A 12,943-nucleotide genomic window follows, 5' to 3' on the forward strand; every position below is an offset into this window, starting at 1 on the left:
TTTGGTTTGGTTGAAAGGGTTCATACACATTGTACAGAGGCTCAGTAGGGGCTTTTTTTTTGCCCAAGGGGCCACCTCACCAAACATCTGTTTTATTTATTGTCACTTTCCAATTATATTAATTGTGGCGAATGGCTGCACGATGAACACTTAAGGCAGCAAAGAAGCAGAACTGCATACTTTAATACCTGTTTGTTTATCTCAAGTAATATCTTCATCCCAATTTTCAACAAAGTTAATACTCTAACAATTTCCCTCTTACATTCCCTTTTAGGAAACGACTGTGGGAGATATTTATCAAAAGGTCAACATCTAACGATCGGCTGAACTTGAATTTATGACATTAGGCTATTTTGTATTTTCAAAAAGGCTTAATTTTATTTTCCCCTTGTAATCCTTCTTTTCATACAATTGTGCTTTAGAATGTGTTATTGCCTCGAATTTGAAGCAAAACACTTATGTAAAAAGTCTAATAAAGTTTATTTATGTCAAGAGTTCATGTGGGTTCAAGCTCCCTTGATCGCAAACTGCAACTTTTCCAAAAAATGATAAGCAAAAATGGTCCAGCAACAAGAAACAGGTCGGGCAGCAGAGAGCGTTCCAGGTCTATGGTTGGCTGAATTAGCTGTCAATCATCCTCCCCGACGGCTCCGCAGCACCTCCCATAGACGCACAGCGGCAGCGCAGCTTCCGACAATGATATTCAAGGCACTTGCGGCTCGTCTGCAGCGGTAGGAGAAAGAGAGAACCTCACCTCCTCAAACAGCGAGTGAGGTTGAGCAAAAGAAACAGAAAGCGCCAGAGAGAGACCGAGAGGAAGAGACCGAGAGGAAGAGAAGAGGCTGTGTGGAGTTTAAGGAGAGACGGAGACACAAGCGGCTTGGACCTCCAGCGAGGAGTGTTTAATTCATTGTAAAGTGTCTAATATCCACACAGATTCGACATGTCATCGTCCGGTAAAGACAACAGCGGTGCCCAACATGCCAATTACGTGGGACCTTACCGTTTGGAGAAGACGCTCGGGAAAGGACAGACAGGTTAGTTGGGACAGCTTGCTCACTGCATCCCCTTTTAATTGCACAATTTATTTTCGGAGCGCTCCGCAGCGAGTTGAAATTTGGCCGGCTGGGTGTCTGCAGGTGAATAACTAATAACCGCTTACTTGCAAACACCTGCCAAGCATTGTGGTGAATTATTTGGGGTTTGTTTTTTCTTCGGCGGTCTGACATAATCATTGTTCACACAGTGGGACGAGGGGGAAAGGGAGGGGGGGGGATTTAGTTGCTTTACATGGGTTTGTTGGTTGTGCGTTGGCGTTGGACTGGGTGTGTGTATCAGAGCAACGTGGTGGACACCATCCAACGCCGAAAAATGGTGACAGTGTGATGTGCTATGGAAATTAACTTTTCGTGTCCCCTGTTGGAGTGTGTGTGTCCTGTGATTGGAGCACAACGCCGTTAATCCCGATTTGCCTGATACATTGATCTATTCTTAGTCTTTAGCCAGGCAGGCACTGAGGCAGGCGTCTCTCCTATAGGCTCTGACTGCAATACGTGGGTTTCCACCGAAATAGAGGGTCCCACCTTGACAGATTACACCATAGTCTGCATACAGAGCTGGAAAAGAGCTACACTGATTTTAATTGTTTTACCCCAGGATATCTAACTGGGCTAAGGAGCACATGCTTCATCTCAGCATAGACAGGAATGACAAAGTTGCATAGCACATGAGCAATTTATAAGAGGAGTTCATTCTCTTAATATTTCATGCTATTTTTTAGGTGATGCTTGCATGTGTGTGTGTGTTTCCTATACAGTATTTCAGCCTTGTTGTGAGCATGGGTGCACAGTGAGAATGCAACCAGAGGAGCCATGTGAAAGGAGAGGCAGGCACAGCCCTGTGAAGAGGCAGAGATGGAAGGAGTGATGCAGCTGTAAGCCCACCACCCTTAAATAGAGAGAGAGAGAGAGAGACTCAGAGACTTTTCCTCTCCTCTTCGGTGTAAGATTTTCCTCCCATCTGCTGCCTAAAACGGCTACAATAGGCGTTGCTTCCCTCTACCCGCTCCAGCTGGTCATGCTGAGCTTCTCTCTCTCTCTCTCTCTCTCTCTCTCTCTCTCTCTCTCTCTCTCTCTCTCTCTCTCTCTGTGTGTGTGTGTGTGTGTGTGTGTGTGTGTGTGTGTGTGTGTGTGTGTGTGTGTGTGTGTGTGTGTGTGTGTGTGTGTGTGTGTGTGTGTGTGTGTGTGTGTGTGTGTGTGTGTGTGTGTGTGTGTGTGTGTGTGTGTGTGTGTGTGTGTGTGTGTGTGTGTGTGTGTGTGTGTGTGTGTGTGTGTGTGTGTGTGTGTGTGTGTGTTATGCTTTCTTCAAATATTCTCCCCTGTCACTTCATTCACCTGGCGAGTCCCTCTGTGTTCATTGATGGAGTTTGTCTGTTTGTCTTCCCATGGTTTTAATGTCTGTGTATGCCTTACTTGGAATTTAGGTCAGTGCATTTTATGTACACACACAATTCCCAAAACATGCAGCAATCATACTCTGTAGCTGTAAATGCAATGCAAAGTACCTGACATATCTGCAGTGTGATGCTCCAGTTGGATCTTTCCTAGCAAATGTAGTATTAACACACAGTGGCTTGTTTCCCTTTCTCCTGCTACTCGTATTTAATCATTTGTGTTTACAGGAGGATCTCTCACTCACAGCCAGACTCCACTCTTTTTCTGATAGCTCTCAGGAGTGTCGTCTAATGGCTGTTTATTGTGGCATAGAGCTGGCACTATTGTCTGCTAGGTACAGACATGTAATGATACAGTGACTTTGAGATCATGTACGGCTCAGGATGTATCTGTGAATGTTGAGGCAGGTTTAGATGCATTTTTTTCTGCCAGCCTCAGATGTCAGATGAATGGAAACAAAGTAATCTGCAGGTCAGTGTGGATCATGACTTTAAGCTGCTGCAAATCAAACAACTCTGACAAAACAATGTTTCACTTGGAGACATTTCGGATCAAATACATTCATTTTGAATGCTTTTGGGTCTGGTTTTTCAATTACTCTTTCATGTTTCAAATGTGAAATAGCAATAATAGCGCCCAGCATTATGCATGTGTTGCGTTAGAAAAATCATTTGGTTACTGGCGTCTGTGTGGCTGTTCCACGCCAAACCTATTCAGATTAATGGCGGCGCGTAATATCCCAATCACCCATTAACCATTCGCATAATCTGTGAGATCTCTTTCCCAGGCCCCACGGAAAGGGTTGTCCCAGCAACTGTGTGCGCCCAATGGGCCGGGCTCGATGGTGAGTGGCAGCTGGGACCATCCAGTGGATTAAATCCCCTCTGAGCTTTCCCAGGCTGCGTTTGGCCGGTATTATTAGAAGTGGAGAAAGCGGAAAAACTCTGGTTGATCTGGCTGTCCTGCTCAGAGGAGTGGTGCTGTTCCATGTTCATTAAGTGATTAGGCCATGTCCTGACACAGACACACACACACACACACACACACACACACACACACACACACACACACACACACACACACACACACACACACACACACACACACACACACACACACACACACACACACACACACACACACACACACACACACACACACACACACACACACACACACACACACAGAGCCACCACAATGCTTCTGATTTGGCTTCCTGATCTAATCCCCTACACAGCCAAAGTCTCCTCGGCTCTCACTCACATGCTCACGTTGCCAAGAGGTCCAGAGGTAGCCCACTGTAGCTTATCAACTTAGAACCTCTATGTTACTGTACAAAATAAAATGCATGGGACAGATTAAATGCAACAACATAAGCAGTACGATGCATCTTTTTCAACATCTATTTTTCTGCTCTGAATATGATGAGAGTGTTGGTACCCCAGACTTAGAATCGGAGGGATGAAACCCTCTTTAATGGTCACACATGCAGAGCACACACAGTGAAATTTGGCCTCTGCATTTAACCAATCCTAGCACCAGGAGTCAAATACTAGGAGCAGTGGGCAGCTATATTGTACAGCGCCCGGGGAGCAATGGGAGTGGGGGGGTACCACTTGCTCAAGGGAACCATGGCAGGGCCCAGGAGATGAACTGGGACCTTTCCAAGTAGCAGTCCACACTACATATTTAGGTCTGGTTCGGGGACTTGAACCGGCGACCCTACAGCTCCCAGTCCAACCCCCTACTGACTTGTAGTCTGTATGATTCCCTCTTTATCAGGTGTGCATTGCGGACTGTTGCGGTCTATAGATATGGAGTGTCTGCACGGTCGGCTGTTGATTGGAACTAAAGCCACAAAAACATGGACGCCATTTTTTAAGCTAAACACAGTCATTGTGTTTGAATGGTTGAACTGGACCACGATGTTTTTTTCTAGCAGAATCGTAGTGTATGAATACAGCAACATCAGGGCAGCTTCTTTGTACCTCTTGACTGCCACACTGACAAATTGCCAATCAATTTTCTGTTTCTACCAAACATTAAATTAGCCCCATGAGCTGCCTCTTGTATAGTGCACTTGGTTTGACTCACAAGCTTCGAACTTGACAACTGAGGAAACATTTGTTGAAGTTTAGACCTCCCTTTGGAATGTTTTCAGGGTTTGGAAGAACAGCTTTTATGTGTTTAAGAATTGTAAAGCTTTGTTTGACAAGGCTAAAGATTGTGGTTTTGTGTTTTTTCCAGTGCCATGACTTAAGTCGAGCTGAATCACCGCTCTGTTCCGCTAATGCTTCAGAAAACACCACAGTGATTTGCCTTTTTACTCTGTTCCTAAAGGCTGTTCATTATTGAATAGAGGCCTATTGTGAGAAAAACCCTGCTTGTTAATCCAGTGTAAGTCCCGTTTTTTTTACGGACATAGATATTGACAGGCTAAGTTGGATGTTGACATGTAGGCTCCTTGATTGTTTGATTGACATGAAATCATCTGTGCTTCGGGGGCTTTCATATTGACTGTTCATCTAAAAGAAAAAAGCTGCCTGTGATGTTGTGGTTTGCTCTGTCTTTCTCAGTTCTGAAGCCTCTGTTTCTGTTTATTTACTGGAGAGTTATTGTTCTGGGTTCACCGGGTTTATAATGTATTTAAGCTAGGATCCAGCTGTTTTTGTTGTCTCCATGTCAGCAAAGGGCTCGCCAGTTTGTAACTCTTACTGAGGGTTTTTGTGTTGCTGTGTTTGTGGGTAAAGGCCGCTACACAGCAACCTGAGACCAAAGCACACGTACTGAAGGCGTCCCGACTTTTATGTCCCGACTTTTACGTCGCCTGCGTTGCCTACGCCGCCCGCCTACGCTGCCCGCCTACGCCGCCCACCTACGAACACACCGCAAAGACTTCAGTCGACGAGTGGCGATAACTGTCCTTACCAGCAGGCAGCGGTAGTGTGTATTCGTCATTCAAAAGAGGCAACAGCCAATCGGAGTGATTTCTTTGCCGATTCAACACGTGGAATCGGCCGCGGGAGGCGTGAAAATGTGCCGTAAAGCAACGGCGGTGCAGGACACACCAACCTGAGTAGGGCGCCACGAATGCCCGACTGCCTCTGGCGGCCTCTGACTCCCAAAATCGGATAGGTGTGTCAGGGCCTTAAGAGGGAGTAAAAAGCTCTCATTTGTCTTTCTTTTCATTTATTTACACATGAACACATTAAATGGACCGTTCTGAGAGTCTGTTGTATTGCACGGTAACGTAAAACCGTTAATTCAACGTTGATTAATAGCTGGTGAGTCGGGCATTGGTTAATTCAGATCAATGGGCACTCCCAAAGATTTCCTGTCTGGGGGAAGAGATCCATACTGTTTCGCAGCACATGATATCCTGATGATGACAAGTGAGGAGGGAATGCTCAGTCAATTCTGTCAATGAAAAACCACTTGGCAAATCCACAGATACTAAAGGCATCTGTGTGTGTTGCTTGGGAGCAGCGCAGATGCTCAAACTCTCGGTGACCTGGAGCCTCTGTGCCATTAAAATAATCTTGATACCTGTATCGAGCTCAAACACAGGTGTCTATCTCCCCTGTGTTCACAAGATTACCTCGAAAAAGTTGGCAGTTTTGACCTAAAATTGGGGAGCTGAGGAAATAAATGAAAGGCTGTGATGATAAACCAATGTTTCCATGGGCCTGCTCAGAGATTGGAGTCAGAGAATCCCTGACCCAGGGGCTGTGTCGTGGTGCTCCCAGCTGGGGAGCAGTGGAGCACCCTTTGTTAGCAAGCTGGATCAGGGCTGTGGAGCACGAAGCCAAGCCTGCATGGTCTCAGCTGTTTGACTGTGTGGCTAAAGCCAAAGCCCTGCTCCCTGAGCCCTGAAATGTATCCTAAATGGTGGGAGTGTAATGTGCAAGTGTGTCTGTGCCTCAGCTGAGGCATATGTAGGCTATTTGTAAGTGTTTTCGAATGTGTTTTCATTAACATAGAACCGTTGAGTATTATTGTCGTTTCATGGCGCTGCTAAGAAACTAAACTGAATCAGGATTTAGCCTGTAGTCTTTTCGTATTTTGTGACTTCGGCTGAGGTTATATAATGATGATGGTCCCTGTCATTTAGTGGTCCCCTTCTCTCATGCGCCTCACTCCATCTCTCTCCCTCGCTGTCCCTCTTCTGGTCAGCCAAGATTCATACAGGGATTCAGCCATGTGGTAAATCAGACAAGACCTCGGTGGAATTGCATCGATTGGGAGGAATGTATGTAGCCAACGATTTTCAGAGATTAATGATGAGGAAAGAGGTGGAGAACTGGGAGGGGGAGGAGAGAGAGAAGGATAAAGTCAAGAGGAGGAGGAGTGTAAGAAAAGGAAAAAAAAACCTTTAACTGAGAGAGCATAAAGCGGTCTTGAACGTTCTGACTGCAGTGGAGTTTATTAATTAAGGCGATGTATTGATCACCTCTTCATTATTCTCCCCTCCTCCCGGATTTTCATCTCTCTATCGCTGACCTCCAGAGGAGAAAAGGGCTCAATCTTTAGATGGGAGGTCAGTGAAATAGTGAGGCACTGCCGCGAACAGTCTCTGTGGCCAAACATGACCAAGTGTGTGTATTCATGTGTGTATTTTCTGGACAAGCCCCATCGCAGTCTATTTGGGTTTCACTTTCATCTTAACCCTGCACTTCCACTGTCAATGTTTCTCTGCCATGTTTTACAGTGTGGAGAATCAGGTTAGTACGGCATGGTGCTCTGGTCCATTTTCCCTTATTTATACCATGACGCCCGGCCCCACACACACATCCATACTACAAACACAATCTTTTACCCTCACTCTGTCCATCTATTTCTCTTTATCGCTGAGGCCTGCTCGGCTGCTGGGTTTCATGTAATGTGTTGTTGCCTCATGCTATTTAAAATGGTATTGTGTTTTCCAGCGCAGCAGAGAGAATGCAAGCAGAAACACACCATTTGTCTTTTCACCGGTGCTCCAAATTGTTACGTTTATGTCTTCACCCTGTTGCTTCAGTATTTGCTTCGAGGCATCTCTGTACCTGCCCTAGACTTTGTGCACTTCTGATGCTGCCAGTCAGCTAGTCATCAAATCATCTGCCACATTCTTGGTCTTTGTCCACATGAGGCATTTTAAGATGTACAGTATACTAAACGTCTGTGCGCACAGCAGGCTTAATCAGCCTGTTTCTCTCTCTCTCCTTTTTCACCCAGCTCAGATTAACTCTTGCTGAGCTGCCTGTCTGGCTCTGACTGTGAGAATGCTGGGTTGGTTGCCAAGGTTGGTTGTCTGGTTGTCATGGTTTCCCTGCTACTTGCTGTTTCCCAGTCTGCCCTCATGAAGAAAGAAAGGGAATGCTCTCTCTCCCCTCTCTTACTGATTCTCTCATGATAGCTCTCACTTTCCCCGGTGCTGCTCTCATTTCTCTCGCTCTGGAAGTGGCTGCAATCTGAAATCTAAAGTCACTTTCTATTCGTGCAACTTTGTCTATATTTCTTTTATCTGTTTATCTGCCTTGCCTTGGCCTTTGATTTGAGGAAATTAGAATATGTATGCATGTATGATGGCATATTTGAATGTGTGCTGCATGTGTATGTGTGCTGCATGTGTATATGTGTGTATGTTGTGTGCTTGTTGTACGTGTGCTCAGGCATACGGTAATGGATCAGACAGGCTTGCCCTGCTCTGTGCTCTGCACTGTGTGCTGTGTTCCCATTTAAATCTGGGAGATTAGCACATGTGGGGAGCCTCGGCTTTAGTTGCTGTCAGCTCAGCTAGCATTGGCAGGCTGTCCTCAGATCAGGGGGGGAAGCGCTGTGCTCACCCCCCATTGCTGTCTGCCCTGCTGTACTTTATTCATTAACAAATAGATGGTTGGGCCGGTGACCTTGACTTTGGGACAGTTTTCTAACTGCTGCAGCACACCTTTACAATTCACACGGCAGGTTTGGTCATACCCCTGTTTTCCAGAAAGACTTAAGAAATAAAGTTTACCATTTGGTAAATATCTGGAACACATTATGTTAAACTATATAAAAAACTCTGAATATATTAAATTGTATTAGTTATGTGTTAAAAACATCTGCCCTTGTTCACTTTTCTTATAAGATATACCTGTTGGTATATTTAAAACATTTTCTTGTGATTTTCTTTTTTGTGTGTTTTACATTTTAATGCATATTCATTTTATAACTTACTTTTGAAGTGAATATTTATCCCGTAGTTGGATACCATTTTATATATTAAAAAAAAATGCATACTAAAGCATTTCAAAGCTACTTTCTAAATTATATAAATCAACACTCCCAGTGTAAAGCAATAACACCATTTAGTGTTAAAAATTGTTATAAAACAACACTGTCAGTGTTAGATAATTAACACTATTAAAGAGTTAAAAATATTAACGCTTTCCAAAGTGTAACTTTAACTCCCAATTGGTGAGGATTATATAAAAACCAAGTAAGTGTTGATTTGAACTCTTATAGAGTTAAATTAACACTTACGATTTTGCTGTGTATACAAAAAATACAAATGGTATTTAAAAGATAAGTAATGTATGCAGAAAGAAACTGTAGTTTAGTATTACAATTTACAACCTGTTTAAATATACATGTTTAGCCAAATAGGCCATTTCACTTGGGAAGCCTTTCCATTAAAAACACATCACATATCAAGATTTACTGGAGTAACACTGCAACTCCAGAGTGAATACAGTAAATGAATGCCTTTTTTAAAAATTACATTATAAAAGTGCCTTTCCTTCAGCAGACCTGCTGGCAACTCCCCTTGGACTGTTTTCAAAGAAAAAGTCCATGAATGAAAATGCGCACTCATGTACTGTGTGCAGTGTATCCCAGATGGCAGGGGCAGGATAATTGGGATGCATTCGTAGTTTTTCACTCGCTCTGTTGTCAGCTCTTTAGACTATGAAGCACATTGTCACCCGTGCCTGAAAAACACCTGAGACGTGGCTTGGCATATGAAGTGAAGCAGACAGCCCTGGATGTGATGAGTTTAGATGAGCATGACTGGTCACAAACCAACAACCTGCGCTGGCTGTAGTCTCTGTGGCACTGGGATATGACATTTGGCCAGGCTAAAGAGAATCAGCTCTATCTTAGCCAGGTTGACTTATTTTACCTCCGCTTGCAATATCAGTTATTCATTGAGAGGTGAAGCAGGGCAGGTTCAGTTAGCTATTCTCATGACGATTGGATGTGTTTTTGGCAGTATACAGAAAAACCACCTGGATCGCAGGTGTAACGGCATCAATGGTCCAGCCAAGACAAACTGTTTCTTCTGTTTGCTTTTCCTTGGCCAGCGAATGGGTCACTGCTCTGAGGCTGCTGCCAGTTCAAATTCCCTACCATGACTATGTATAAGGATGAAATCAGATGACTGGGGGAACTCATACTTGAAGCAGAGTGGCCCCACCCGGCCTGAATTTTAGGTTCAGCCCGGGCTACTTTCCTCCAAATCAATGACCTTATATTGCTGTAGTGGTTTGTTGAAGTATTTCAGCATTAATCTTTTAATACGTCCCACACGCTCTCCCATTTGGATTGTTTGCCCTATTTCTATTGGCTGACAATTCACCAACAAGCATTCAGCTTTTCTCCATGTATTGTGTTGAAACCTCTTCTAATGGGGGGCAGTGGTACACTTACTACAAAAACATCTTAAGATCAGGGGCTGTATATACATGTATAATGCATAACCAAACGATAGGCTCTCATATGACCTGAACAGAACTGTTACACAAAGTCTAAGTAGGTTTGAAAAAAACTGGGTCTATACTCTGAACTCATTATTCATTACAAAATATATTTTCTTTTTCCTTCAATAGGCTCCAATCTGAGTCACTAAATCCAATGTTATCCTGCTGTAAGGTCAGAAGCTGTAATGGAGGAATAATCAGTCAGTGAAATTACCCTTTGGCCTTTTGCAACACCGAGTGCACTTTGTCACTGAAAAAAGCTTATTTCAAGTGTCAAAAGGACACTTGATCTTTATTTGTTTCACTTTTTAAATCTATTTGGTCAGTGTTACTGTCTTAGTGTATTATCTTATATTTTACTTTCTTTTCTTACACTGTTTCCTGACTAATGGAACAGTTGATGGAGTGATTAAGGGAAAGAGCGAGGAAGTAGAGAGAGGCTTCGTCTCTTTATCCCAGATGGTCGACTTATTTTAATTTATTTTGTATTCCTCACGAAAAGCTGCTTATTTCTGTGGTGGCTGCTGATGTGTGTTTGTGCTTGAGCCTTTGTGTGTACTTGTCTGAGAGCTAGTGTTTTAGTGTGCACTGCATGCTCCTGTTTTACGGGCTCTCTGCCGATACATAACAGCGTCTGAGAGCTGTAACTCACGGGACACGGATGAACATGAGAGAGGGGAAGGGAGGCAGGCTCAAAAAGGAGACAGTTGCTGAGTGCGAAAAAGAGTCACAGCAGTAAAGCATCTCTCAGGGTCAGTGCCTCTATTATCATTCAAATCCAGCACACCCAACCACACAGTTGCTCACACACGGTGCAAAAATTAGAGGTATGCATGCACACAAACGCAGACACAGGAATGTGCTGTGCAGCAGCAGAGTGGATGCTTCATCACCTCTACAGGAATCCCAGCTCTCCATCTGACTGCAGCAGAGCTCTGACGTCATCAGTTGAGGAAATGCACCCACAGCAGGAAGAACTGCTCACAGTACAGGGCCTGAGGATACACACACACACACACACACACACACACACACACACACACACACACACACACACACACACACACACACACACACACACACACACACACACACACACACACACACACACACACACACACACACACACACACACACACACACACACACACACACACACACACACACACACACACACACACACACACACACTTCCCCGTGCCTTTAGGACATTTAGGAAGCTGCTTCCTCCATCCTTCATACCTGTCCTCTGTTTAACCTCACAAGAGTTTACCTGACAATGAAGGCACTTTGCGCAGTATTCCATCCAGTGAGTGCATATTAAGCCGTATTGATGAAGTGACTTGCAAGTTTATGTTTTTTTTTTTAAATAGCAGCTTCAGAAACACACTTCCATGTGCTAACTCGCATGCTGAGAACATGATTGTTCCTTTGCTCGAGTAAGTTATTATTGTGGTTGGTCAGCTGTGTTGGCTGTCCTCAGTGCTGTTTTGATGTATTATGGTTTGTATAATGAGAGCATGAATGTGAGCCAATAGTGCATGTCCATTTGTCTATGTCCCTGAGCACATAATGCCTGTGTGGGTTGTTGAAAAACTGACGACATATGCAGCCCTGCGTGCGTGTGACACCGCATTACTCATGTGAGTGTATTATTATTATTATTATTATCATTATGACAGTTACTTTTCTCTTTGGGTAATGCACTCTATCCGTTTGCTTTGATGGCAATGCTGTAGGAGATTTCTCTGGGGCCTATTTTGAAAATAGAGGCTGTCATAGACATTTTGTTGATCTGCTCATCTTATCTTTTGAGAACACATTGATCAAACAAACAGCAATGACATTATTGTAAGGATATATGCGGAGTATACCATTGTGTCACACTCATTAACTCATAATAGTTATTCCTGCATTTAAATGTATACAATTGTTTTTTTAAACATTTTATTCCATATTGGCTGGTATTCCTTATGTAACTTAAAGGGGACCTATCATGCAAAAGGCACTTTTTGATGTCTTTTATACATAAATATGTGTCCCCGGTGTGTTGGGGAACTCACGCAGCGTCAGAAAATAAAACCCTTTCTCTTTTCCTCCGTACCCAAATCTTTTAAAAATGGGGGATTACAGATTTGCTGCCGATATGACGTGAAATGGGCAGCGGACCCACAGAAAGTTGCTATAAGAAACAATGCCTGACGTGTTTTGGACGTAATCCCGTCTTTGTTAGTGTGAATGCTGTTTACAGCATTCCACTATAGTTCTTCAAATCTTTATTCTTCCCCTTATTTCAGCCAATACTTTGGCACTCCATAACTTCAGCTTATTTTCAGCTACAGAAACCATTCAAATATTAAACTATTCAGCCTGTTCAAGAATCGATGGGAAACCTTCAACCTTTTCAAAATATTTCATACTCTTTGAAATATTCAGCTTTTTAAGCTCTTTTTTTAACATGGAAGTCAATGGGAAGAGCCTTCAAATCAGCCAATACTTTAGCTCTCCATAACTTCAGCTTACTTTCAGCTACAGAAACCATTCAAATATTAAACTATTCAGCCTTTTCAGCAATCAATGGCTAACTTTCAGCTTTTTCAAAATATTTCACTCTTTTTGAAATATTCAGCATTTTAAACTCTTTTTTTAACATTAAAGTCAATGGGAAATGCCTTCAAATCCACTTTTCCTACACTTTGCGCCAAATGCTTCTCCTTCGACATAATTTCAGCTAGACACTTCATTCCAACGTTCAAATGATCACAATATCTT

At 43.4% G+C, this 12,943-nt stretch overlaps 1 protein-coding gene across 8 annotated transcripts in view; it reads left to right on the forward strand.

Moving 5' to 3' along the window:
* The first annotated feature begins 692 nt into the window (after positions 1–692).
* The window catches only part of brsk2a (BR serine/threonine kinase 2a), a 173,628-nt gene continuing 161,377 nt past the window's right edge, over positions 693–12,943 (forward strand). For 6 of the 8 annotated variants that reach the window (XM_079682824.1, XM_079682829.1, XM_079682826.1 and 3 more), the window contains exon 1: positions 694–1,037. In XM_079682824.1, coding sequence (XP_079538950.1) covers positions 944–1,037 — 94 coding nt within the window. In that variant the 5' untranslated portion in view covers positions 694–943. Of the gene's footprint in view, positions 1,038–12,943 lie in introns of all 8 variants that reach the window. The other 2 variants (XM_079682822.1, XM_079682823.1) reach the window with 1 other exon arrangement.

This window comes from Notothenia rossii (genome assembly GCF_949606895.1).
Source record: "Notothenia rossii genome assembly, chromosome: 5".
Classification (NCBI taxonomy): Eukaryota; Metazoa; Chordata; class Actinopteri; order Perciformes; family Nototheniidae; genus Notothenia; species Notothenia rossii.